The following is a 27,706-nucleotide window of genomic DNA, read 5'->3' as shown; positions in this document are numbered from 1 at the left end:
GAGAGTAGCCAACATTGACGAGCACTTACTTATACCAAGCTCTTAAGCGCTTTGCACGGCTTATTTCCTTTAATCTTTGCAACAACCCAAAGTATAATAGTAAGCACAGGGTTTTTGCGTGATACCCTGTAGGCCTCATTAAGAATTAGCTCTTATTTTCATCAAAGGTAGAGAAAATGAGTAACTATTGAGGCCCCCGCTGGCTCCCTACGGAGGCCCCCGCTTTCAGCCCTAGGCGCCTCTGTCTTGTAGGGCTGTATAGGACAGTCCGGTCAGCAGTTACCTCAAGCTGAGCTGGGCTTGTAGGTTGGGGAGGGTGGTTGGTGGGAGAAAAGTTGATGGGGAACGCAGCGGTTCCCACCCCCTGAAACACCGGCAATGCTGGCGTGGAATTATTAGACAGTCCCTAAAACCACGTGATCGCTGCTCCTCCGCCTCCCTCTCATTCTGGGCCCAGTGCTAGCTCCGCAGGCGCTCGCCCGGACTCACACTTGGCTCGCACGGGCTGCGCGGCACGTACTGAGCAGCTGGCGGGGCAGGGCCTCCGCCCTCACTGTGAAGGCGGTCGGGAGCATCCTTAGTGCCCTGGTCAAAGATGGCGGAAGACAACCCACCAGCTGGGCCAATCAGAAGGCAAGCTGGGCGTGGCCCCCTGGGAAAGCTCACGCTAGAGAGCCGAGGAGGATTTCTGCGCATGCGCCCTACCTATTGGTGTGAAACGGCTGCCGGGTCCCTGAGGCCGTCTGAGTTTGGGCCTCTTGAGTGAGAGGCAGCGAGGAGTCTAGCGGTGGGCATTGAATTTCATTCCCTGCGCACTGAACGTTGCTTTATTCATTGGTTAATTTTCCTAACAGCGTTGTAAACCCAGGCCGGGATGTCCTGAGCGTTCTGGCAGAGGCCCGTGCAGCCTCGGCCCCTTCCGGTCCGCGCTAGCCTGGCCTTTGCCCTGAGCTCCCTCAGCTTCGCAAGATGAGCTTCCCAGACGGGGCCGGGGCCTGGCTCTGAGGGAAAGGCGTTCCCGCCAGGTCTGGGGCCGCCTTCCCATGTTCTCTGCAGCCCAGCACCTGTGGTTCGTTGGCGGGGCTCGTGGGATTGGGGTAAGGGCTGTGGTTTCGAGGCCGTCTGTGGCCGCCCCCAGCCCCTAGTCTACGAAACGCCGGCCCCGCTTTGGGCGGCCTCCTGCCTGGGGGGCCTCCAGGCCTGGCTACGCCGACCGGCACCTGAACTCCCTGCACGCGTTGCATGCCTCCCACAGAGATGGGACCGCTTAGTAAGACCTTGCTCAGGTCAGTCAGGAAGCGGGTTGGCGGGCACCGCGGGACACTCAGACTGGCAAACACCCTCTCCGAGTGCTGCTCTCTTGATCCCACTTAGCATTTTTGTCTCGGGGTTGCTCACATGGAGGACTGCTTGGTGAGAGGCCGGTAGCACTGAAAAGGGCACTGGACGATCTGCTTTTAGCATTCACTCCCACCCCCAACCTCCCTGGCCCTCCCTGCAGCTGCGATCCCTGTGGGTCATTTCCCTGGCGCTTTGTTTGCATGGAGAACAGCGGGTGGGTACCCGAAGTCCCAGGAAGCTCTGAGTCACTGACAATCATTAGTAATCAAAGAGGCAGGCCGTGTGGCCCAGGAGTTGCCAAAGTCTCAAAGTGAGGGAGAGGCCAGCCTGTCTACAGAGTGGGAAGATGTGTGCTGACTCAGGCCACCTCCTGAGACCTGGGAAAAGCCAAAAGCTACCCCAGCCTCAGTGCTAAAATGTTTGGAAGAGTTTCTGATCCCCACCGTAACTCTAGCAACCAGCTACCCTCCTACTCCTCATTGCGATCTAAACTTACGTGTTCATTTAGGAGCAAGTTTCTCCCCGGCAGCTGACTTCCCTGAAGTGTTAAGTCCCAATCTTTCACCCTTTTCTAATTTTTTTCCCTGCTGCCACCCTGTGGTACATGCCCCCCCCCCCCAGCTTCGCTGTCCCTGGACAGGTGAAGTTGGCACAGTTTACAGGACAGACAGATCCTATCACGATGGCCAGCCAGCTCCTGGGGACTCCTTAGGTATTTGATAGACACGGAGACCCACTGCAGTCGCTCTTCCTCTGCCTAACTGAAATGAAAGCTCCTGAGGTCTGTCCTCCAGCCCAGTTTCTTTGGGCTTCAGGGTTGTGCGAAAATGACTGCTACAAGGGGTAGAAATTGACAGGGAGACACTGAGGGGGCCAGGCCTGCTGTAGGAGAAGGTGTTATTTCGGGGTGCCTGCCCCCAGCTGTTTCATCTTCTCTTCTGAGGCTTTGTCTGGAAGCAGGACCTCCACAGTGAAATTGACCTTCTTGGCATGAATGAAGCTGTAGGTGTTGTCAAACCGCAGGACATCTGAGGGAAGGCAGAAACCAGACAGACATTCAGGCAGTTCTGGCAAAGGGCTTGGGGACAGTGATTTTTGTTGATGTTTAGTGACTGAGCAAGGCAGTGTGGCAGGTCATGGGGATGAAGGTAGCCTAGGTAATGATCCTTGACCTTCTGAAACTTAATCTAGCGGGGTTGACAAGACATTCATGGAGAGAAAAAAATAGGCAGAACATGCCAAGTGCCAGATGAGTGACAGAGACCATCTCGTCTGTACCAGCTTGGAAGAAGAGGGCCTGGTAGACTGAAATCATGTGAAACGCTTTTTAAAGGAGTTAGAGCTTGAACTGGACTTTGAAAGGAGGGAGGAGAATTAGCAGCAGCAGTAGCAGTTGTAATAATAACAATAATAGCTGTGTGTCGCAGCACTGGGTTGGTAATCTATATGTTATCTCACTCTTTCCCCCAACTCTACGAGTTCAGCAGTAGTCCTGTTTTATAGCTGATAAAAAGGAGGTGGTGTGACTCTGGTGACACACAGTGAGGAAATGACAGAGCTGGAGTTTCCGTCTGTTCCACATTGCTGCATTTGTTCTGCCTGACTTGGACCCTGGAAAACCTGGCCCTGTTCAATTTCTGACAAAAGGTAAAATGGGCAAACTTTCTGAACCAGGAATTTATCCTGCAAAAAGGTAAATGGACAGAGATGCTCGTTGCATCCCTATTTGTAATAATAAGAGATTGGGAAAACTCAAATGTTCATCAAAGGAGAATTGCTTCAACAATTTTATATTGTAATCCATGTGATAGAATACTGATATATTTTTTAAAAAAGAGGTTAGCTCCACAGAAGTGACAGGAAACTGTCCACAATGTGTCCTGAGGCCAAAACAAGTTGCAGAACAGTATGTAAACAGTTTGTAACATTTTTGTAACTACATAGGTAAAAATACTTTTGGCTTTACTTCTTTGTCTGCTTAGACTCCCAGATTGTCTGATGATACCACTCTGGTGCTTGTCCTAATGGGAAAGTTTCCTCAAATCCTGCGATGAGTTTGACAGTTTCAAAATTCCTTCAAACATACAGTGAATGACAGACAATTCCTGTGAATATATGTGTGTGTGTGTGTGTGTGTGTGTGTGTGTGTGTGTGTGTGTGTATGTCCTGTTTTCTATTTATTTATTTAAGATAACCTGATTGTCATTCTCGCGCAAGGGCCATGCTAATCTCTGTATTGTTTCAATTTTAGTGTATGTGCTGACAAAGCGAGCACTGTATGCCCTGTTTATTATGGAAACATGTAATGCTTCTAGATGGAAGATATTTGATAGGATAATAGACATTAGCAGTGGTTTCCTCTGGAAAGAGAAAATGGGCATGCACTTGGCAGAGAAAGCTTCCACACTTTGGCAGAGGAACAGGCTGCTTTTAATCTAACCCTGTTTCTTTGAGAAGTTGTTCCATTTCAGCCAAACACCCCTTCAGGAGAACTGAATGTGAAAACAAAAATACTAGTTCTGCCCCATCCCTACCCCGGTCTTCTCTCACTGTTCTCAGCAAGAAAAAAAATATCCTGTATTTAATCCTAAGACTTAACCTTTTCCTGACCCTGGACAAAATGCATAGTTTAGACAAAGGGTAGACACACCACCCACTCTTTCCTCATGGTGTAAGGTGTTAGTCATCTATTTTTCCCCTGTACTAGAGGTCTTTCAGAGCCAGTAGTCCCTCTGGCAAGAGTGAAGCTTCATCTCTGCCCTGGATGATAGAGCCTTAGCAACCAGAATCAGCCATGCTGGAGGAGAGGTCCTTTGCATTCGTTGCACCAAGTACTAGGTCGATAATGGCCCTGCCTAGCAAGATACTTGGCCTCAGAAACAAGAAAGGGGTTGATCAGAGAACCACAGGCCAGAGGGAAGTGGAGTCATTGCAGCTCCAGAGTCTGCATGGTTCATTTTGACACTAATCATAGACTCACAGAGCCCCCAGACACCCTCCAGGATAAGGCTCCTTAAATTTAGTTGGGTAACTGACCCCCTTGAGAATCTGATGAAAGCACACAATTTGGCTGGGCGTGGTGGCTCACGCCTGTAATCCCAGCACTTTGGGAGGCTGAGGCGGGTGGATCACCTGAGGCCGGGAGTTCAAGACCAGCCTAACGAACATGGAGAAACCCCATCTCTACCAAAAATACAAAATTAGCCAGGCGTGGTGGCCCATGCCTGTAATCCCAGCTACTCGGGAGGCTGAGGCAGGAGAATCACTTGAACCTGGGAGACGAAGGTTGCAGTGAGTCGAGATCGAGCCATTACATTCCATCCTGGGCAACAAGAGCAAAACTCTGTCTCAAAAAAAAAAAAAAAAAAAAAGAAAAGAAAAGAAAGCACATAATTTTAGATTTCCTGGAGCCCACTGTAGAACCTCTGGGGCCATGGTTCCCAATGGGAAAGGTACAACCTTACCCTCTCATTCATGTATTAAAAAAATATATATTCTAAATTAGTTCCCTTTTATATCTCTTTTCTATTACCATAGGAGATTATATTGATTTTTAAATTACGTGTGTAGGTAGGATGGGTTATATTATTGGGATATAATATTCAGAATTTCTGTATTTTGAATTTCACTTCAGAATAGTAAAGGGGACATTTTAGACACTATTTGCTGTAAAGAGGACATGTTTGGTCTTTACGATTTAGAACCACTGCTCCGGGGGACCCCACATTAAGATCTGCTCTGGTCTACTCCTCTCTTTTTGTTGTTGTTGTTGTTTTGAGACAGAGTCTCTCTCTGTCACCCAGGTTGGAGTGCAGTGGTGCAATCTTGGCTTACTGCAACCTCCGCCTCCTGGGTTCAAGCAATTCTCATGCCAAGTAGCTGGGATTACCAGCATGCGCCACCACACTCAGCTTATTTTTGTATTTTTTAGTAGAGACGGGGTTTTGCCATGTTGGCCAGGCTGGTCTCGAACTGTTGGCCTCGAGTGATCCACCCACCTTGACCTCCCAAAATGCTGGCATTACAGGCATGAGCCACCACGCCCGGCCATCACTTCTGTCATTTTAAGGAGAAGGAAAACCAAACCTAATAGAGACACTTGCTGAAAACACTGGGAGAGTCATTGGCAAAGCTGGACTCAGAAACCAGGCCTCCTGGTGCCTGGCTGGGCTCTTTTCACCACAGCACTGCTGACCCTTTCTACAGTGTTTCCAGTCTTCTGACCACATTGTGCACTTCTAGTGGACAAAGTCCAGATCTTTCTTTGGGAATCTTTTCATTCCTAGTTGAGTATTCTGTACTCAGTAGGCCCTTGGTAAATATTAGGTGAGAAAACAAAAGCGAAATCAATTCAAACTTTGGTTCTCCTCCTTGGTAATTTAGTGCACTGGGATAAGGACCAGAGAAGCCTGGGGAAGGTTAATGTGCTCTTGCCATTGGAGGCTGGCACAGTTTTAATTTCTCCACTGGATGACTGTTCTGCTTTCCAGGGGTCTCCTGGTTCTCCAAGGGCATTGCCCTCCCGCAGATGAGCTTGCAAGCTAATACTGGGTTCTCTCTGGGCTCACATCTAACCTTAGCTGTGGCACCAGGTAACAGCTGATTCCAAATTCATTGTCTTTGTACCTGGGAAGGGGGAATGGATCCTGTGGCCTGCCTCTGCTCCTCTTGGGAATGGGCCAGGAGCAGATCCCAGACAAGATCCTGCAGGCAGGTAAAGGTTCTGGTTGGGAATGTATCCAGAAGGAGCTAAAATAAATTTGGGGGTTTGCAAGCCCAAGCCTGATTATGTTAAAAGGTTCATGTTCCCTTCTTGGGCAGTGTCCTTCAGATACTAAAGAGAAGATAGAGGGGTAATGGGCAGATGCTGGAAAATGGTTTGGGGCTCTCCTACTGGCTCTGTGACCTTGGGTCAATTACTTCCCCGGTCTGGGATTCCACACTCTCTGACACATCCAGGACAGTCAATGGCCAAGAGGTTCTGGATCAGGACTCTAGGATTCTCTGACGTCTTCTGTCTTGATGTCTACACAAGCTACTTTATGGGAGAACATCCCTTCTCTATGCCCCAGCTTCCCCATCCATTAAAAAAATAATTCAAGGCTGGGCATGGTGGCTCATGCTGGTAATCTCAGCACTTTGGGAGGCCAAGGCAGGAGGGTCGCTTGAACCCAGGAGTTCGAGACCAGCCTGGGCAACACAGCGATACCTCGTCTCTACTAAAAACAAAGAAACAGACAAAAAAATTCAAGCTTATATGTATTAAGTGCTTTCTCCTCTGTGGGTGACATTGTCTGGGCTGGTGCTAAGCCTTGTTCTTGCTGAAGCACACAGTATATACCTTCTCCCCCAGGACCCGGCTGCTCACTAATAAGAATATTCCGCCTCCCCCAGGAGCTATATGGTACCACAGAGCATCTGTGAGGAGGGGGCAGTGGAGATGAAGGGTGCCTGGGATGTGAGGAAGGAGGCAAAATCTCAGGTTGGGTGACCATGTAGACAAGCAGAGAGGCCAAGACATCTGTGAGGCTAGTTCAGATCTCCTGGTAGTGCTGGTATTACCGTAGAAATGGGGCACAGGGCTTCTCCCATCTCCCGGCATTGTCTGCAGGATGGCCCTTCTCCCACAGGCCTTGTCCTAACAATAATAGTGGTGACTGCAGTGCATTGAGTGCTTGCTCTATGCCAGGCATTATGCTAAGCGCCTCACAGAACTTATCACATCAAATCATCAGGTATCCCTGTGAGATAACCCCGGTGTAGCAGTCCGGAAACCAAAGCTTAGGTTTTGTCACTTGCCAAAGGCCATGGAGCTAGCCTTTAGTCAAGTCCAGCTCAGCTCTGATGATAAAGCCTTTGCTCTGATTGATTTTCCATTGGCTCTGACAAAAAGAAACTGGAGATTTGATTGTGGGTGTTGAGGGGGGTGTAGGTATGGTTTTTCTGCTTATAAATGTAATATTAATACGTAGTCATCATAAAATATATTTGCAGAAATACTGTAAAAATGAAAGCCCTCCATAAACATCCTATCATCCCAGAGATAACCACTGTTAGAGTTAGCATAAATTTCCCCAGAGTTCTTTTCTGTGTACACACTTCCTTAACCAAAGTGAGTACATACCATACATGCTGTGTTTCATGCTTATTTGTTTAACATGTCCCAGACAGTTTACATGTCAGTTTATTCTCTTTAACTTTGTATGGATGGACTGTAATTTACTTAACAGACCTTATCATGGTCATATGGTTTACTGCCAGTTTCCCAGGCTACCGGGAATATCCTTGTTCCTGTATCTTTGAGTATTTGTGTATTTCTGTAGGATAAATTTTCACAAGTAGAATTGCTGAGTCAAGGGGAATTTTAATGGTATTACAAAGTTAAGAGAGATTAAGCACCTTTTCCAATGTCTGTTTCCCATTCTTATATTCTTGTGTAAACTGCCTGCTCATAGTCTGTGTCCATTCTTTGGTCAGCTGGGAGATGAGTGAAACTCAGGGGTGAAGGCTGGACTTTTGAGCACTCTGCTTACCTTGTAATCCCATGCCCACCCAGCCAGTTCTATCTCTGTGACCTCTGGGAAGGAGCATCCCCAAGAAATATCTGTCCAGTCACAGACCCAGTTAGACCTGGACCAGAAAGCAGACGTGTTGAACCCCTGTGATCGCCTAGGACTGTGACTCACCCATACCTAGGAGTATGAGATCAAAGTCCCACCCTGCTGTTAACCAGTTGGGTCACCATAAACAAGTCTCCAAGCCTAGATTTCTTCATCTATACAAGGAGAGGATTGAACTGATGGCATTCCACTTCTAGTTCTAACACTCAGAGCCAAAAATCCATGGAGGAAGAGGAACCTCACAGGCAGAAAGCTGGACATGGGGCTTCAAGGCATTGCCAAGGCAGAGATACTTACAGATGCCAGGATCACTGCAGGTGAGGGTCCCATCTTCAGGGACCAGGTGGGAGTTGTACCTCTGGTTGGGCAGCACCTCTGTCATCTCCCCTGCCCGCTGCCTCTCTCCCATCTTGGTCTTCAGGAAAATCCCAAAACCAACATCCGCTCCATCTGACATAAACTGCCACCTGCAGGGGACATCACCAATTGAGACATAATTCTGTCTGTGTGTGCCCTCTCCGGGGTCCTGGCACCAGGGCTTCTCCTATTCCAGCCCACCTATCAGGACCTATAGATGAAAGCTCGGGTCTCCTGGAAGGGCCCAGGCCCCTACCTGAGGACACAGCCAGGGAAGAGGATCTCATACTCCACTTGGTGGGAGGAGCCACGGGAAATCTGCACGCTGTGTTCATACTGCTGTTTCACCTGGTCTCGCACATAATACTTCTTGGGGATGTCACCCCCATAGTTGATCTAGAAGCATGGCATGGAGTGAACTGGAATGTGCATTTGAGCCAGGCATCCCTGTTCACCTCTAGCCTCTGGTGGCTCATACCTTGGATTTGCACTTGGGGTTTCCATCAGGGTCAGTCATGGTGCCCCCATACTCCACAGGCACCTGGTCAGGGCTGATATGTTTCAGTAAAACCTCCTTCCAATTTGCTGGCAGGAGAGGGAAGGAAGGATAAAGATGTATCTCAACACTAGGTAAGATTTCGCCATAACCCTAGTGGTCTACACTAAAGAGGCAGAAAAAACCCATCCATTGCACCCCACAACACCCCGCCTCAAATTCCTGCATTAGAAGCACACAGTGCATGCATAGTACTGCAGGGGGTTCAGCAGGAGCCAGAGGATGGCTCTGCCCCAGGTCAGAAATCGAGACCCTGGTTCCTGTCCTCGTTGTGTCTGAACAGCTAAGTGACATTCTTGCCCTGCCTGGTTATGGTGGGAGTGAAATGAACTAAGTACTTGAGAAGGCTTTTCTGTTTGAGACAGAGTCTCACCCTGTTGCCTAGGCTAGAGTACAGTGGCGCAATCTTGGATCACTGCAACCTCCGCCTCCCGGGTTCAAGTGATTCTTCCGCCTTAGCCTCCTGAGTAGCTGGGACAACAGGCGCCCGACACCACACCCGGCTAATTTTTTGTATTTTTAGTAGAGATAGGGTTTCACCATGTTGGCCAGGCTGGTCTCGAACTCCTGACCTCAGATGATCCACCCACCTCGGCCTCCCAAAGTGCTGGGATTACAGGCATGAGCCACTGCGCCCGGCTGAGAGGGCTTTTTAAACCATAAAGTGCCTTATACACGTTAAGAGTATGTTATTACCCCACGGAGGTGACACATTGAAGTACAGCAGGAGAGGGGACAAAGAAAGGGTAGAAGGACATTCCGTGCAGAGGAAACAGCACGTGTGGCGGGCAGGAAGGCCTGAATGCACATACCCTGTCCTGATTAGACTGAACATTGTGAGGGCAGAACTATGTGTCTTTCCCCCACCTTCCCGTACAGCTAAGTCGTGACTTAATAAGTAAATGCATCTCTGTAGAGTCACCCCTTAAATGGATTCTTGGCTTTACCCCAGCCACCATTTCACTTCTGCTCCCATTGTTTTCAGCTGTTGAGCCACCAGTAATTTGGCTCTTTTTTTTTTTTTTTTTTTTTTTAATACCCGAGCTCCTTCCTGTCTAGGAGAGTTTGACTCTAGCACAGCCAATGCTAAGAACCACTTCACCAATCCAAATTCACAAATATCAGCCAGGTACAATATTTTGATACTAAAACCTGCCTATGCCTACTATATAGAGCATATATAGGCAGCAGCTCCAGGCCCTGGGGTACAAGCCAGTGTCATGCTGGCTGGAGACCCGCAGAAACTGTCCAGAGTCTGCCAGCCCTCAGATTTTTAGGGACCAAAGACCGTGCAACTCCTGGGAACACAGTGTCTGTGGTCTTGGGGTGATTTAATCTGCACTGCTAAGCTCCAGTGACCAGCCCGAGTGAATCTCCCCCCTCTGTTGAAGATTCTGTATCTTCCCAGCCTGAGGCAGGTTTGGTTGAAAGAGTTTTAGGTGTGGGTAGGGGAACAGACTGAACCTCCTACACAGCTCTGCTGCCAGGAAACCAAACCGTCTCATGCCCATGGTGGGTGGTAGCAGCAGAAAAAACAAAAATCATAAAAACCTCTTGCTCAGCTTTTATAGTTCTTCCCCCAGTCCAGCTGGAGAGTTGCGATAAGGCCAGGAGGATTCTTCCCATCTTACAGAGAGAATAACTGAGGCAACAAAAAGCAGAGAGCTGGCTGGGTGCAGTGGCTCATGCCTGTAATCCCAGTGATTTGGGAGGCTGAGGCAGGAGGATTGCTTGATCCCAGGAGTTCAAGATCAACCTGGGCAACATAGTGAGCTCCCGTCTCTACCAAAAATAAAAATTTAGGTGGGTGTGCTGGCTGTAGTCCCAGCTGCTCAGGAGACTGAGGTGGGATGATCATTTGAGCCCAGGAGGTTGAGGCTGCAGTAAGCCGTGAACACGCCACTGTACTCCAGCCTGAGCAACAGCAAGCCTCCCTCAAAAAAGAAAAAAGAATGCTTTTGTGGGGACCTAAATTTAAAAAAGAAAAAAAAAAACAAAAACAGAGCTTGAGCTTGTTGCTGCCAGAGCTAAGTCTGGAACCCAGAAGTCCTACACTTCCCTGACGAGTTCACTTCACTCCCCGGGTCTCACTAGCATACATTTGGAAAATCTCCACTTCTGATGTGTCACCAAAAGATGAACATTGTGAAGCCTTCAGAATCCCTCTTACCTACCCCCAAAGTTCAGTGCCATAGGTGGCATTCACCCTTTCATGAGCCTGTCCCAATATACCTTTTTGTTTTGTTTTTGAAACGGTGTCTCACTATGTTTCCCAGGCTGGTCTCAAACTCTTGTGCTCAAGTGGTCCTCCTGCCTCAGCCTCCCGAGTAGCTGGGATTACAGGTGTGAGCCACCACACCTGGATGCCCAATCTACCTTTCTAGCCTTTTCTCCCTCCACGCCACTTCAGCAAAACTGAACTCCTGCCTGTCCCTGGCTGGCTTGATGCCTGTGTGTCCTCTTTGCTGGGTTTTGGGTCACACTTTTCCTTGTACCCTGATGTTGCCCCTACTTCCCTGCATATCCATTCCCTGTTGACTTGCTTCTCTGCCAACCTCATTAATCACTTCTCAGTCTCCCTGCTGGGTTCACTTTCTCTGCCTGCTCTTGAGCTCGGATGTTCCCCAGGGTTCTGCCTCTGTTCCTCCGTAGGCAGTCTTACATACTGACAAGGTTTTAGCTGCTGCTGTTATTTGATAACTCCCAAATCTCCAGACCAGAGTTTTCTCCTAAGCTTCAAACTCAGGTATTCCCAACATTTTTATATCTCACAGACTCCTCAAGCTCAACTTCAAGCTTTTTTGTTTTCCCCCGTTGAACTAATGCGTCACCATCTCTCAGTCACCTCTGCCAGACACCAGGAGCTCATTCTAGCTTTCTCCCTTACTTCCTACATCTAGTCAATTGAGTTCTGCTGTTTTACTTTCTATATAAGTTTTTGTTTGTTTGTTTGTTTGTTTGTTTTGAGACAGGGTTTTGCTCTGTTGCCCAGGCTGGAGTGCAGTGGCACCCATCACGACTCACCGCAGCCTCGAACTCCTGGGCTAAGCGATCCTCCCACCTCACCCTCCCATGTAGCTGGGACTACAGGCACACACCACCAAACCTGGCTAATTTTTGTATTTTTTGTAGAGATGGAGTTTCACCATGTTGTCCAGGCTGATCTGGAATTCCTGGGCTCAAGCGATCCACCCACTTGGGCCTCCCAAACACTCACAAAGTGTTTGGGATTATGGGCCTGAGCCACTGCGCCTGGCCCTAAATAATTCTTAAATCCATCCTCTCCTCTCTATCCCTGTTGCCAATTCCCCGATTCAGGCTTGCAACACCTCTTGCATGGACTGTGACAACATTGTGCCGAGATTGCACCACTGCACTCCAGCCTAGGCAACAGAGACTCTGTCTCAAAAAAAAAAGGGGGTCCCTTGAAGGTCTTTTGGCCTCTCTGGGAAGGCAGATACAAACAAATCTATAGCTTCCCTAGTAGCTGGTATGTGCCACTATGCACAGCTAATTTTTTACTTTTTTTTGTAGAGACAGAGGCTCGTGCAAACTGGTAGCCTTCGCAATCTTGCTAGTACTGTGTCTCGGTTTAAAATTTGTGGTACTCCCCTGCTGAAAACTCTGATTCCCAGTGGCCTGTAGAGTCATATCCCAGCTTTTCAACCTAGTGCCCTGGATTCTCTGGGGCCTGACTCCTGGTTCCCTCTCCAGCCTCATACCTTGCCACACCCTGCCTCACATTCTATAACAGCTGCCTCTGCCATGCTATGTAAGGTCTTTGTTCAATGCTCTTCTTTCTGCCAAGCAGCTTCCTGCCTTGCTCCATCTGGCAGACTCTTACTCATTCCATAGCACGCAGCTTAGGTAGGCATCACCCCCTTCCTAGCTCAGGTGGAGTGGGTGCTCCCGCTGAGTGCTCCCATGCACTTTGTGGTTTCCCCTTCTGTACATTTACCACAGCATACTGATAGATTTGTTTGTGTCTGCTTTCCCAGAGAGGCCAAAAGACCTTCAAGGGACCCCCCCCGTTTTTTTTTTTTTTTTTTTTTTTTTGAGACGGAGACTCTGTTGCCCAGGCTGGAGTGCAGTGGTGCAATCTCGGCTCACTGCAACCCTCCACCTCCTGGGTTCAAGCGATTCTCCTGCCTCAGCCTCCCAAGTAGCTGGGATTACAGGTGCACACCACGACGCCTGGCTAATTTTTCTATTTTTAGCAGAGATGGGGTTTCACCATGTTGGCCAGGCTGGTCTCGAACTCCTGAGCTCAAGCGATCCGCCTACCTCGGCCTCCCAAAGTGCTGGGATTACAGGCATGAGCCACCGTGCCCAGCCAGGACTCTGTCTTATTCATCTTTGTAGTCTTGGCAGTAGCTCGGGCCTGGCACATACTATGTGCTTGTCAAATGAAGCTGCTCCTAGTTTTCCCCAACTGAAAGCAACCTTGCTCCTGCAACTTCTATGGCACCCTCTCTATGACTAGTCTACTGTCTTTTCTAGTTTATATCATAGCTTTCTCTCTCTAGGTCTTTTTTTAAAAAACAAGGTCTTGCTCTGTTGCCCAGGCTGCAGTGCAGTGGCATGATCATAGCTAACTGCAGCCTTGAACTCCTGGGCTCAAGGGATCTTCCTGCCTAAGCCTCCAAATAGCTAAGACTACAAGTGCATGCCATTATGCCCAGCTATTTTTTATTTTTTAGTAAAGACAGGGTCTCGCTTTGTTGCCCAGGCTGGTCTTGAGCTCCTGGCCTCAAGTGATCCTTTCACCTGAGCCTCCCAGTGTTGGGATTACAGGCATGAGCCACTGCACCCAGCCTCTCTTTCTAGGTCTTCTGTCTCCTGTTATACTGTAAGTTCCTTGAGGGCAAGGACTGGAGTCTCATTCATCTTTGAATCTACAATAATGGACCCAGTGCTTGCTTCTAGAGTGTCTGAGAGAAAGAGTTCTTAGGAAAACAGAAGAAGGCACTAGCTCCACCCCAGCTTGCTCCTGGGTCCCACTGCTCCCAAACTAGCAGAGGGAGCTTTCACCCTGGTGGCTACGGCCACACCCCTAAAGCTGGACCGGATTTAGGCTACAGACCCTCCTTTGGAGTTGAGAACAGTCTGGACCACTTACCTCCCAGGACCATGATCTTCTTACGAGTGTCCTCACTCAGGAAGGGTTTGATGAGGTTATAGGCCACAGGAAACAGTTTGGGGGCTGGAACAGAGACCAGATAATGTGAGGCTGGGAGCAGTGCCCAGTCTGTCCCTAACAGCGTCCTCTGCAGCACCTCCTACCCTCCTGCCAGCCCATGCTGGGCCACATGTTCCCCAGGGCTCTGGAGCCCACATAGGCAGCCCAGGGTGTGCAGCTCAGCATGGGCATCTTTGAGGTCCAGGCTTCCCATCTTTACAGTGGATATAATCAAATGGTCTCTTCCTATCTCATCAGGCTGGGTGGCTCAAAGGAGATTATAAATACTGAAAGCTCTGTGAGTTGTAAAGTAGTCTGCGTATGTGAAGGGCAGTCTTCTTTTTATTTTATTTTTTTGAGACAGAGTCTTGCTCTGTCACCCAGGCTGAAGTGCAGTGGCACAATCATAGCTCACTGCACCCTTTTACTCCTGGGCTCAAGCAGTGCTCTTGCCTCAGCCTCAGTGAGCTCTCAGCTCACTGCATCCTCCACCTCCCGGGTTCAAGTGATTTTTGTGCTTCAGCCACTTGAGTAGCTGGGACTACAGGTGTGGGCCACCACGCCCAGCTAATTTCCATATTTTTAGTAGAGATGGGGTTTTGCTATATTGGCCAGGCTGGTCTTGAACTCCTGGCCTCAAGTGATCTGCCCACCTCAGCCTCCCAAAGTGCTGGGATTACAGGAGAGAGCCACTGCACCTAGCCCTATTTTTATTTTTTTGAGATGGAGACTTGCTCCGTCGCCCAGGCTGGAGTGCAGTGGCACAATCATGGCTCACTGCAGCCTTAAACTCCTAGACTCAAGCAATGCTCTTGCCTCAGCCTTTTGAGAAACTGGAACTACAGGCATGCACCACCATACCCAGCTCATTTCCTTAACTTTTTTATAGAGATGAGGTCTTGCTGTGTTACCCAGGCTGGTCTCAAACTCCTGGGCTCAAGAGAGCCTCCTGCCTCGGCCTCCCAAAGTGCTGGGGTTACAGCCGTGAGCCAGCACACTAGCAGGGGCAGCAGTCTTCTGAACACGTCCTCAGACCCCCTCTTTTGGCTCACTGTTTGACCCTCCATCTGCCGCAGTCATGTTTTTGACCCCTCTTTTCCATCTGGCTTTATCACAAGAAATTCCCAACTTACCTTTAACAACAAAAAGACGCTTCAGTGTTTCGGGATAATTTTCCTCAAACATGCAGAGAAACTGTGGAAACAAAATCACTCTTGATTCCAGCAGGCTCAGAATCTGCCCCCATTGCCTCACCCATCCCACAGGACAGCCTAGGAGAGGGGCCTACTCCTCCTCCCCTTCCCTCTGTCCCCTTCCTCCCCACCCCTGCCCCTCACCTCTCCATAGGCCTCCACAGCAGGCTTCCAGAGATGCTTGAGGCCAAGCCCCTCGCAGTCATAAATTATGGTGACGGTCTCCACCTTCCTCCCCAACTGCAGGGAACAGAGAGCAGGAAGTCTTGTCAGGCTGTCCTACTTCAGAAGCCCACTCCAGTCCAGGCCAAATGATTGCACTGTGCATCCAGAGAGCAATCAGAGCTAGTTAGGGCCGGACCCAGAGTTTTCCAAACTGAGATAATCACCCCAGGCCAGAATTGTGGTCTAGGCGAGTCACTCTTCCTGCCTAGGTCTCTGTGTTCTTTTCCAGTACATGACTGGGTGGATCTAGATGACATCTGAGATGGCTTTGGTTCTGCAGTTTGGCCTGATGGCCTCCCCCTTCCTGAGTCACTGTGTGCTCTGTGCACGGTACCCGTAGAGCCACTTATGCCCGAGGACAGACGTTCTGTGCACCCTGAACCCTCAGGGTTGCATCCACATCTAATGCTTCCTGCATCCCCAGCTCCGCAGGGTCTCTGCGCACAGTAGGCTCTCTGTGAACATTTGTAGATGAGTGTGGGAATGTTCCTAGACTTTATGACATCATTTCACTGGATCTTTACAACTGCTGAGAGGAGGGCAGGAGGGAAGTGGCAGCTCCTGCTTGTTCTTCAGTCTTTTTCTCAGTAAGGGAATCAGCTATCCTTATTTTTTTTGACGCAGGGTCTAGCCCTGTTGCCCAAGCTGGAGTGCAGTGGTGCGATCACGGCTCACTGCAGCCTCGACTTCCCAAGTTCAAGTGATCCTCCCACCTCAGCCTCCCTAGTAGCTGGTATGTGCCACTATGCACAGCTAATTTTTTACTTTTTTTTGTAGAGACAGGCTCTTGCCATGTTGCCCAGGCTGATCTTGAACTCTTGGGCTCAATCTGCCCACCTCAGCCTCCCAAAGTGCTGGGATTACAGGCATGAGCCACCACACCCAGCCATCCTTATCTTTTTTAAATACAGAATTAGAGAAGCAAGAATCTGAGATCATTTGCACCAGTGGTACCCAAATACTTGCTCAAGGATGGGTTGGTCCACAATAAGATTTCACTGGGTCCCCATATAAATCAGAAAAATAACAATAGTGAGTTTTTTATGAAGCTAAATTTATTCAATTTAAAGGACTCCTTTTTTTTTTTTTTTTTTTTTTGAGATGGAGTCTCTGTCGCCCAGGCTGGAGTGCAGTGGCACGATCTTGGCTCACTGCAGCTTCCTAAAGGACTGCTTTTTCATCTGAGATTATTGCCATTCTTATAGTTTTGGGTGTTAATGATGGCAACAATAGATGGTCATTGTTTTAAAGTCCTTACATGGCAAAATAGATATTTGGGAATATTCTAAAACTTGGAAATGTCACTGGTCTAGGAAATCCCAAAGCCTGGGCCTTGGCCAGGTCCAGTGGCTCACACCTGTAATCCCAGCACTTTGGGAGTCCGAGGTGGGTGGATCACTTGAGGTCAGGAGTTCAAGACCAGCCTGGCCAACATGATGAAACCCCGTCTCTACTAAAAAAGTTTTAAAAATTAAAAAAAAAAAAAAAAAAAGGCTGGGCCTTGGACCTGAAGCTGTGCTTATATTCCTGTGTGACATCCCTGCTTCTGCTGGAATGCCTCTGCTGTGGTCAACTCATTTCTAGCCATGGTGGTCCACTCACCTTTGTGGTCTGGTGGGCACACTCCTGCAGAAGCAGCTCACACTCCCGCATCTTGGTCCTCAGCAGGTCCTGTTTGGAGGCTGAGAACAGCAGACCCTTGGCATCCAGAGGTCCAATTATGTCGTACCAGACTGGGCAGCCATCCAGGTCATAGCCACACATACCCCCTGACAGATACTGTTGGATCACCTGGGCAAAGACACAGAGGAGCCACCTGGTCAGCAGGCATCCATACCTTGCCTGGACCACAGGGCCTTACTCCAGGTTCATCAGTATCTTTCTCTACCTCCCTCCCCTGGGTACCAACAGATGCCCATTCTGGAGACCATCAGGGCTCAGTGGGCATTGTCAGACCTTTCCTCTAAGGATCCAAATCCAGTGGATCCAGGACCCAGGTTGTGGGTCTGAAAGGCCTAGCATAGGGATGAGGTGGGATAATTTGTGCTCACCTCTGGAGGCTGCCAGCTAATGATGTTGTCAATGTCCTTTTGCTTTCGGAACTCCACATGCTACAAAGATACAATGGGGAAATTTTTAAAAGGAGGGATGGACAGCCAGGCATGGTGGTTCACACCTGTAATCCCAGCACTTTGGGAGGCCAAGGCGGGTGGATCACTTGAGGCCAGGAGTTCAAGACCAGCCTGGCCAACATGGCAAAATCCCGTCCCTACTAAAAATAGAAAAATTAGCCAGCTGTGGTGGTGCATACCTGTAATCCCAGCTACTCAGGTGGCTGAGGCATGAAATCACTTGAACCCGGGAGGCGGAGGTTGCAGTGAGCTGAGATCGCGCCACTGCTGCACTCCAGCCTGGGTGACAGAGCGAGACTCTGTCTCCAAAAAGAAAAAAATAAAAAAGAAAACAAAAAGCAGGGATGGTGGGGGAGGTTTAATAGGCATGTAGCAATAAGCAACAGCGTGAATGGACCACCAGATCATAAGTGGTCACCAGAAGGCATTAGGCAGGAATGGAAAAGAAGGCCCTGCCTGTTTTAGAGGTCTTAGCAGAACAGATTATCATTCTTGGCTGGCCCAGAGCTATGAAAGCCTGTGTTGCCAGGGAAGGGAATGCAATTTGTCCCAGAGGGATAAGGCAACAGTGGTCGGCTAATACTCAAAGCCAAAAGCTGTGATTGGGATGGGAGGTGCGGCAAAAGAAGTCCACGCAAGGAGTGATTCTGATGGGGAGGAACTGAAGCAACAGCCAAATGTGTCTCACCTTCCGGAGCATGGCCTCCGACTTCTGCAGGTCGAAGCTTCTGGCTGTAACGGGGAAACAGTTCTGGTCAGGGTTAGGTTAGCAGGACTGGGTGTCCAAGGATGGGGAGATTCCCATATTCCCATGATAGGGCCAGTTCCTCTCAGTCATCTCTCCAGCTAACCCTCAGACCATCCTACAAGCAGAAGCTAACATGAGAGCCTTTACTGAGAACTTCTGGGGCACCACAGGCCCCAGGTTTGCGAGGAGAGCAGGTCAAAGTTCAGGGCAGCTGGGGTCAGCTATTGTAACTTCAGGGTCAAGAGAGCTTTACTCCAGTGGTTATAATCAACTTAAAGGTCTTCCCTCCTCTCAGTGAAAATGAACCCCGGATCCTCTTATTATTTGGCCTTCCCCCTTGCACAAAGTTTATCTCCTCCACAGTCTCACATCCAATCCTGAGACCTTGACACCACAGTTCAAAGATGAACATACCAGCCTGGGCAATACAGTGAGACCTCGTCTCTCCAAAAAAAAAAACAAAAAAACCAAAAAAAACTAATTAGCTACAGGTGGTGGCATGCGCCTCTAGTCCCAGCTACTTGGGAGGCTGAGGTGGGAGGATTGCTGGAGCCTAGGAGGTGGAGGTTGCAGTGAGCTGAGATCTCGCTACTATACTCCAGCCTGGGTGACACAGCGAGATCCCATCCCAAGAAAAACAAAAAACAAAGATGAATATAGCTGCCCCTGTAATCTGTGGCAGAGCTGGCAGAACATCCCAGTGGGATAGAGGGGTTGATGAGCCTCCACCCAACCTTGTCATGTCCTCAAAGGGCCCACACATTCCCTAAAGCCACACAAAGGGCCTGCCTCCCAGGGCTCCTGACAAGTTTCAGAATTCAGTTTCACCTGGGTCACCTCTTTATGCATGATGCCCCAAAAGTTGTCCTGCTCAAGCTTGAACACAAAGACCTCACTGACCCCCAAGGCCACTTGCTCCCAGGTAGTCATAGCTGCAATTTGCACTCAGCTGATTGATACTGAGTTGAGATTCATTTCAGAGACACTCAGAGAGTAGGATTGCCTCCTTAGCCTCATGACAACACTTCCAAGACTGGAAAATTCTGTGCTTTCACTCTGCATCTCCCCTACCATCGTGCTGCCCATCCTTAGAGACTTTACGAAGCCCCACAGCTTGGTCTGAAGTCCATGCAAATAACTTCCCTTTGAGTGTTTTCCAATTTTCCAGAGCCCCCTCAGAGTGTGCTCTAAGAGCCACGCAGAGCCCCAAGTGTTGTCTAAGAACTCTCTTTTTCTTTTCTTTCTTTCTTTTTTTTTTTGAGACAATTTCGCTCTTGTCATCCAGGCTGGAGTGTAATGGTGCAATCTCAGCTCACTGCAACCTCTGCCTCCCGGGTTCAAGCAATTCTCCTGCCTCAGCCTCCTGAGTAGCTGGGATTACAGGCATACGCCACCACACCTGGCTAATTTTTGTATTTTTAGTAGAGATGGGGTTTCACCATGTTGGCCAGGCTGGTCTCAAACTCCTGACCTCAGGTGATCCACCCGCCTGGGCCTCCCAAAGTGCTGGGATTACAGGCATGAGACATTGTGCCCAGCCTAAGAACTTTCTTGGCAACAGGCGACACCCTTAACTCAGGTGGAGCTTATAGGCACTGAAACCCCCAAATCCTTTTCACCTGTGCCACTGCTAAGCCTCCATTGCATACGTGGAGAGGAGAGACCTTAGATCCTTCCCTATCAAATTTCCTCTTGTTACAGTCAACTTCAGTCCATCCTTCAAAGAGTTTTGAGATCCAGATTCAGATCAATTTTGCCATCTGACCTATGAACTGTCCCTCCCAGCTGTATGTCCTCTGTGGATTTGGCATCTAGATTTGCTGACAGCTGTGGAACCTGGGCCAGACAGGCTGCCCTCTGGACTGTCACCGGTCCCTTAACCATCGCTCTCTGGGAGTGCCGAGCACATTCCCTGACTCTGCTGTTATGAAAATCAGTCCCTTCTCCCGGGCCCATAGGCTCCCTCAAGAGATTTGACCAATGCCACACCCATCACAGGTGCCGGACACGTCCTGGCAGAACTGAATCCCACCCTTTTTTGTGTGCTGCCATGGCAGCATGGGACAGCTTTTAGAGGAATATCTTCTGGCTTTGCATCCCAGCTCTTCATTTCTCTGCTTGACCTTGGACAAGATACTGTACATCTCTGACCAAATCATCTGATAAGATAGAAACACTTGGAAGATGCAAGGCACTGTCCTCTCGTGGTGGGGGAGTTGGGCCATGAAAATGAGAATCTTCCATAGGAAGGACACCACTATTGTGAGAAGAACCCTTATCTTCTTAGGGAACAGGAGTGGTGGCGAACTGTGAGCCCCTTATCTTGGGGAGGCTCTCCAGTTAACCCTTATCTGCCAAGGCCCAACATCCAGCATCTTCTGTGAGGGCTCTCCCAGAGTTGCCACCTGCTCCTGGCAGTACCACACCTGAGGCCTCCCCATGCCTGCTTGAGGCCTCTCCAGGCTCCTGCTGCCCTGGTCAGGGGCAACTCAAAGCATGGCTTGGGGCACTGCAAGAACCCAGCTCAGGAGCAGCTGTCTGGGTGGTGGTGGTTCATTCATTCCCTAGACCTGTAAAATGCAGAGACTCAGACCCGCTCTGCCTCCCTCCCAGGGCCTCCACCACTTCCTTGTTTTATCCTGCTCCCTGATCCTTCTTGCTGGGGTGCGCAGCTCAGCCTCAGTCAGGGGGAAGCAGAGGAGACTTGCGGACCTGCTCTCTATGCCTGGAAGCCAGCAGAAAACTGAAGCCCTCAGTGGAGAAAGGGAGAGAGAGGAGCCCCAAGCACACACCTAGGTTAGGGACAGACATTCTGCCGGTGTGTGACTTTTATGAAAAGTCTTTGTCAGATTGAAGGAGAGAAAGAGAAAAGGCTGTTTTTTTGTTTGTTTTGTTTTGTTTTATTTTCTTTGAGACAGAATCTTGCTCTGTCGCCCAGGTTGGAATGCAGTGGTGCGATATAGCTCACTATAGTCTCAAACTACTGGATTAAGTGACTTCCCACCTCGGCCTACCGAGTAGCTGGGACTACAGGTGCATGCCACCACACCCAGCTAATTTTTTTTTTTTTTAAGTAGAGGCAGGGTCTTGCTATATTGCCCAGGCTGGTCTTGAATTCCTGGGCTTAGGTGATCCTCCCACCTTGGCCTCCCAAAGTGCTGGGATTACAGGCATGAGCCACCATGCCAGGCCTTGGTTTTTTGTTGTTTTTTGGGTTTTGGGTTTTTTTTAGGGACAAAAAAAAAAACCCAATTGAGATTCATATTAGGTTCTGACCAGGCCTGAGCTCCTGCCCAGGAAATATGAGGCACAAATGAAATGCAGAGGAGACACTTCCTCTGTTGTAAGAGGCTGAGCTTGGCTTTAAGGAGCAGGGGTGGCTTCCTGGAAAGGATACTGGCCTGGAGTCTGGAGTCCTAGGTTTCTGCCCTGATTCTGCTTCGCATTAACTGTAACTTCAGGTAAGTCCCCTCCCCTCTCTGAGCCTGTTTTCTCATCTGGCAAATGAGAATGACCGACCACATTCTTTGAATGACCGCCACTGTGAGGGGGTAGGGTGTGCCTGAAGTATGAGGCTCCCCAGGAATTGGGAGACCAGCTGCCAGGACCCCTGGCTGGCCCCTGCCTCAGTAAGAGAGCTGTGTTGCTGTTCAGTGGCTCTCAGAAACCATGCTTCTCCCCCAACAGCAGCTCCCTAGTCTGCTGGATCGTTTTGCAACTGGCCCTTTAAGAAGGCTACTATCTTCCCACTCTCTCCACCCACCTGCTTCTAGCTGCAGGCCTTCAGCAAATGCTGGGCCAAAATTTCCTCCAGCCTGAACTGATTCCACTGCCGCCCCCACACTACCCCTCCACCATCTCTGGGCGGTGGACTGGGGTAGGGGGATGGGATGGAAGCTTTTTTGGGGAAAGGGGCAAGTGACACTTCCAGAGGCTCCTGGATGGATCTGCCCTCAGATGTTTACAAGCAGCCTCTCAGGAGCGTGCCAGCTCTATGAAATTTCTGGAAAGAAAAGGAAAATACATCTCTTCACCTGCCCCAAGACTCCTAGGGTGTGCATGTGCATGTGCATGTCTTTATGTGTCCATAAAGAAATAATAGGGCCAGTCACAATGGTGTGTACCTGTAGGCCAAGCTACTCGGGAGGCTGAGGTGGGAGGATCACTTGAGCCCAGGAGTTTGAGGCCAGCAAGACCCTGTTTCAAAAGTAAAAATAGGCCAAGGCGGATGGATCATGAGGTCAGGAATTCGAGACAAGGCTGGCCAACATAGTGAAACCCCGTCTCTACTAAAGATACAAAAAAAAAAAAAAAAAAAAAAAAATTAGCCGGGCGTGGTGGTGCATGCCTGTAATCCCAGCTACTTGGGAGGCTGAGGTAGGAGAATTGCTTGAAACTGGGAGGTGGAGGTTGCAGTGAGCCAAGATCGCACCATTGCAGTCCAGCCTGGGCGACAGAGTGAGACTCTGTCTCAAAAAAAATAATAAAAATAAAAATATAAAATAAAAATAACAGCCAGGTGTGGTGGCTCACGCCTGTAATCCTAGCACTTTGGGAGGCTGAGGTGGGCAGATCACCTGAGGTCAGAAGTTTGAGACCAGCCTGGCCAACATGGTGAAACCCTTAGCCGGTGTGGTGGTGGGAGCCTATAATCCCAGCTACTCAGGAGGCTGAGGCAGAAGAATTGCTTGAACCTGGGAGGTGGAGGTGGCAGTGAGCCGAGACTGCACCATTGCACTCCAGCCTGGGCAACAGAGCAAGACTCCATCTTTAAATAAATAAATAAATAAATAAATCACTTGAGACCAGGAGTTCAAGGCAGCAGTGACCTACGATCATGCCCATTGCCTGGGCAGCAGAGTGAGACCCTGTCTCAAAAAAAGAAATTAAAATTAAAATAATAGGGCATAATTTGTACTTTAATATTTTAGGATATGATTCTATACCACACTTTGGGAGGCCAAGGCAGGCAGATCACTTGAGGCCAGGAGTTCGAGACCAGCCTGGCCAACGTGAAACCTAGGTCTCTACTAAAAAGAAAAAAAAAAAAAGGTAACCTTCTTTTTTTTTTTTTTTTTTTTTTTTTTTTGAGACAGAGTCTCCCTGTGTCACCCAGGCTGGAGTGCAGTGGCGAAATCTCAGCTCACTGCAACCTCCACCTCCCGGGTTCAAGCGACCCTCCCACCTCAGCCTCCTGAGTAGCTGGGATTACAGGTGCCCGCCACCACGCCCGGCTAATTTTTGTATTTTTTAGTAGAGGTGGAGTTTCACCATGTCAGCCAGGCTGGTCTCGAAGTCCTGGCCTCAAGTGATCTGCCCGCCTAGCCTCCCAAACTGCTGGGATTACAGGCGTGAGCCACCGCACCTGGCCATAATAGAATTTTCTTTATTATTTCTATGTCTGTTAATAAAATTTCTATATAGAGGGGAAAAAAAGTGTCAGAAGAATCAGGGAGGGTGGCACATGACCTGAATCACAGGAAAGGAGAGGAGGGGAAGGAATGGAAACATCTCAGGGATTGGGGCACCAGGCTGAATTTGACCCTCATGCCAGTAGAAATGTGTGCATTTCAACACCACATGCAGAGTTCTGTCATGTCACATCTTGCAGCAGGCAGGTCTTGTCCTGCTCTTCCAGAGGAGGATCCTAGGGAAGTATTTACCCTGAACAAGGCACCACAGCCAGGGCGGGGAAGAGCTGGAACCAGGACCTGGGCTCTAGAGCCTGGTGGTGGTTTGAGGAGACTCTTGTCACTCTAGGTCAGGCTGTGCCCCTCAGGTTCCCCATGCACTCTGTCCCTCCCTCAAGTTGCCTAAACTGTGGTCTGCAGGGACCTGCCATCACACTAGGGCATAGCAGGGGCCAGGACTCTGGTTCTACACTTGGCTCTGCCTCCAACCCCCCACATGGCTGGGGCCTTTCTCACTTTTTCTTCAGCCAATTTCCCCAACTCCTTCAGCAGAGCAGATTTCTTGAGTAGATGGAAAAGGCTGTGGGCCAAGGGTCAGCCGACCTGGACTCTCCCCTTTTCTCTGCCTGCAGTTCGCTCACTGTGTGGCTTGGAACAAGTCACTTGACCTCTCTGAGCCTCAGTGTCTTTATCCACTAGGAGGGTTGAGTTTATGTCATTGCCAAGGGCCCTTTGGCGCTAAAGGTTGGACACTCTAGATGCCCCAATTGCCAAGGGCAGGGTTTTCAGAGGGTGCTATTCTGTTGCCCAGAACAAGCCCCTGCCCCAGCCTCCCGCAGCCCCTCTTCCCTCACCTCGGAGCCAACGCAGGAGAAAATAGTCATCTGGATTCGGCAGGGCCGGCAGCACATCCTGGACATTCTCCCGAAACTGTAGGGAGAGGCATCGGGGTGAGTGGTAGGGCCCGCCCTGACTGCTGCCCTCTGCCTAGGACTCTCCACTGAGATCTTTGCTGGACGCCTCTTTCTTTTTTTCTTTCTTTCTTTTTTTTTTTTTTTTGAGATAGAGTCTCGCACTGTCGCCCAGGCTGGAGTGCAGTGGGTGATCTCCACTCACTGTAAGCTCTGCCTTCCGGGTTCACACCATTCTCCTGACTCAGCCTCCCAAGTAGCTGGGACTACAGGGGCCTGCCAAGACGCCTGGCTATTTTTTGTATTTTTAGTAGAGACAGGGTTTCACCGTGTTAGCCAGGGTGGTCTTGATCTCCTGACCTCGTCCTGATCCGCCCATCTCGGTCTCCTAAAGTGCTGGGATTACAGGCATGAGCCCCCACGCCCGGCCAACTGGACCTCTCTTTAACATAGTTCAACTCTGCAGACACTCCCTGGGCACTCATGCTGCCTGGAGCACTGTCTTGTCGGGGTGCCAGGTTGCAGGGCAGGAAGTGGGAAGGGAGTGAGACACTGCCCCTGCCCCACAACAAGGGCTCCCACACACCAGTCTGGGGGCAGGCAGATGTGTTCCCAGCTAATCGTGATAGTAGGCACTCTGATACAGACTGCAGTAAAAGCTGTCAGTTTACCAAGCATTTCCTGTCGCTCAGCGCTGATCTTGGCACCGTAGCTTATTTACTCCTCACTCAGAACCCGTAGAAGTATTGTCCCCATTCTACAGATGAAGGAATTAAAGCTCAGAGAGGCTAAGTAACATGCCCAAGGTCAAACAGCTAGTCATCAGCAGAGTTGGGATGCAAACCCGGGTCTGTCTGAGTCCAGAGCACACACTCTTTCCACCATGGTCTTCTGCCCCATGGAAGGATGAGGAGTTTGCTGGGGAGCAGAGGGAAGAAAGAGGTGGTCTCACACGGCTTCCTATAAAACATGGCATTTGTGCTGGGCTTGAAGGACTTCAAAGGCAGCGGGGGAGGGAGGTGGGCAACTCAGGTGGAGGGAACAGTTCCAGTAGGGGAAGCCAGGAATCGGGAAAGTGCAGGTAGTGCCAAACAAAGGAGGTGGACAGTGACCTCAATGGACAGCCACACCTACCTCCAACCTCTCACTCCCTGGTAGGCGAACAGGCCCCCATATGCCCTCCCTGAGCCTCCTGCTCCCAGCCATTCACCTTTCCCTGACCACTGACCTAGAGGGCAGTCCCAGAGGAGACTAATGAGGACTGGCCACCTCTGCCCCTTGCCTAGGTCAGCCAGGGACTCAGACCATCCCACCCCACAAAGCAGCTCCCAGTGCACCAGGGAAACTGCTCCTCCAAACTGCAGGCATGAAGCTACCCCTCTCCAAGGACCCTAACCAGCCCCTGGTCTCCAGTTTAATCACCACCTAATCCCTTCTCTGCCTGACCTCTCCTGCGAGTCAGCAGTAAAATCTGAAGCCTCCCTGTCCAGCCTTCCTGGGATGGGGGAGGCCCAGCCTGGGACAAAGGCTTTATGGAGCTGGTGCCTCCCCACTGCTGCCAGTGGCAGGATACATCTGCCCCCAGCCCCACCTTTCCCAGCCATGGAAAACTCCCCAGCTGTGGAGCCTCCAAATCTTGGGGCCAGACCCTATCGGCTCTTGCCCAGAGAAGAGCCGACCTCCTCACTCCCCAGGGGTGACAGATAAGAGATTTAGTTCGTGAAGAGGAAGGTCCCGCCCTCAAACTGTTGCCCCCTCCTTGTCACAGATGCCAAGGCAAAGCCAGGCTCACCTTCTTGCCTTCTGAGGAGCATAAACCTTAAGTCCTGAGCCAGGCAGGGGTCTGGGATGCAAGATAGGGGACGGCTGGTCTCAGCTCAAACTAACACCAACCCAGTGCCTCATGGGGGGAGCCTGGAATTCACACATGGAGGTGTTCCCTTCAACATCATCTGGTCCAACCTCCTCATTCCATGGCATCGAGGAGCAAAGAGAAGGGCAGGGTTTTGCCCAAGGTCGCACAGCGGCTTGGTGCCGGGGCAGGAGCTATCCAAGTCTCCCAAGGAGCTATCCAGAGCCCTTTCCATCGTGCCACTGACCCTACAAGAAGAAAGCCTCCCGGAAATGGGAGGAAACTTGGGCCCCTGCCCCTGCCCCAGGGCCCGGCTGCCAGTCCCGAGGATGAATGTTGCCTTTGTGCCCTCAGCGGCCTCCGGGGACTCACAAGCAACCACTTCTCCCCAGGTGGCACCGCCACGGCTGCTCAGAGCTTGGGCGGGGGGTGGCCAAACTTCCTGGGACCTCGAGGGTGGCAGAGGGAGGAAGGAGCCATCCGCGGGCGCGGGCCAGGCTGGGACAGCCGCCTCTGTTCCCTCCGCCGCCCGCCACGGACCCTCGGCCCCCACCCAGCCCCGTCCCTTCTCGCTGCCGCAGGAGGGCGAGGGCCACAGCCCGAGGCGGGAGACCGGGCCAGGGCTACAGCTCACCTTGGCCAATGCCTCCTTCTGCTTGGGGCTCAGATCGCCGACTCTGCCGCTCATCGTGGCTCAACCGCGGGGATGGGGTTTGGGGGCGGGAGGCGGCGGGTGCGGCAGCTGATGGAGCACAGACTCGTCCTCGCCGCCACCCGGAGTAAAGTCCCAGCCTTTTGCCCGGGCCGCGGAGCTGGCAGCCAAGCCCCGCCTCTTAAAGGATCCCGAGAGGCGGAGTAGGGAGCGATGCGCTGGGGCGCGGGAGGCTCTGACACGGGCTCCCTCCGCCCTCCTGAAGTCAGAGACCCAGGCAGGAGGCGAGCAAGTGTGCCCACTGGGACTGAGGCCAGTGGGCATCAGAAGGGCAGGGAGTCTCAGTTTTAGTTCCAAATTTATCCTTACCTCATTGTGTGACCTTGGGAGAGACACCTGAGCTCTCTGGGCCTCTGAACAAGGAGGGATTGAAAGGTGCTATCTAATGAGCTCTTCTAACCAGGCTCGCATAGTGCAGGACAGCACAGCATCCTGCACACAGGGATTGTTTTTGCATTTTTTTTTTTTT

At 50.4% G+C, this 27,706-nt stretch overlaps 1 protein-coding gene and 1 non-coding gene across 6 annotated transcripts; both read right to left on the bottom strand.

The window, feature by feature from the left end:
- Positions 1-29: 29 nt before the first annotated feature.
- SEC14L2 (SEC14 like lipid binding 2) lies at positions 30-27,360 on the bottom strand. Of its 5 annotated transcripts, none has more exons than XM_515071.8 (12): positions 27,160-27,360; positions 24,617-24,692; positions 18,292-18,335; positions 17,523-17,582; positions 17,074-17,262; positions 15,391-15,486; positions 15,187-15,247; positions 13,994-14,077; positions 8,797-8,903; positions 8,575-8,714; positions 8,259-8,428; positions 30-2,369 (listed from the first exon to the last, which is right to left on the bottom strand). In XM_515071.8, the coding sequence occupies exons 1-12, from the start codon at positions 27,211-27,213 to the stop codon at positions 2,239-2,241; spliced, it is 1,212 nt and encodes a 403-aa protein (XP_515071.1). In that variant the 5' UTR covers positions 27,214-27,360; the 3' UTR covers positions 30-2,238. The 5 variants fall into 5 exon arrangements, with proteins under 5 accessions (XP_515071.1, XP_016794450.1, XP_003953914.1 ...); XM_016938961.4 differs by lacking the exon at positions 27,160-27,360 and adding an exon at positions 25,345-25,591; XM_003953865.5 differs by lacking the exon at positions 24,617-24,692 and having other exon boundaries at positions 27,160-27,329.
- LOC112206798 (U6 spliceosomal RNA) lies at positions 3,513-3,616 on the bottom strand. Its single transcript, XR_002941269.2, has one exon. It is a non-coding gene; the product is annotated as a U6 spliceosomal RNA (small nuclear RNA).
- Positions 27,361-27,706: the final 346 nt, after the last annotated feature.

This window comes from Pan troglodytes, chromosome 23 (assembly GCF_028858775.2).
Source record: "Pan troglodytes isolate AG18354 chromosome 23, NHGRI_mPanTro3-v2.0_pri, whole genome shotgun sequence".
NCBI classification, from domain to species: Eukaryota; Metazoa; Chordata; class Mammalia; order Primates; family Hominidae; genus Pan; species Pan troglodytes.
Note: the sequence above shows the minus strand (reverse complement) of the source record. Positions and strands in the feature narration are given on the sequence as shown.

What these genes read in the sequence shown, in the direction of transcription:
- SEC14L2 (XM_515071.8), bottom strand. Translation starts at nt 27,213, where the DNA reads ATGAGCGGCAGAGTCGGCGATCTGAGCCCCAAGCAGAAGGAGGCATTG. An exon ending in TCTCCTGCGTTGGCTCCGAG is followed by an intron (nt 18,336 to 24,616) that starts GTGAGGGAAGAG and finishes TCCCCGTTACAG; the next exon opens with CCAGAAGCTTCGACCTGCAG. An exon ending in GTGCCCACCAGACCACAAAG is followed by an intron (nt 15,487 to 17,073) that starts GTGAGTGGACCA and finishes TGTTCCCTGCAG; the next exon opens with TTGGGGAGGAAGGTGGAGAC.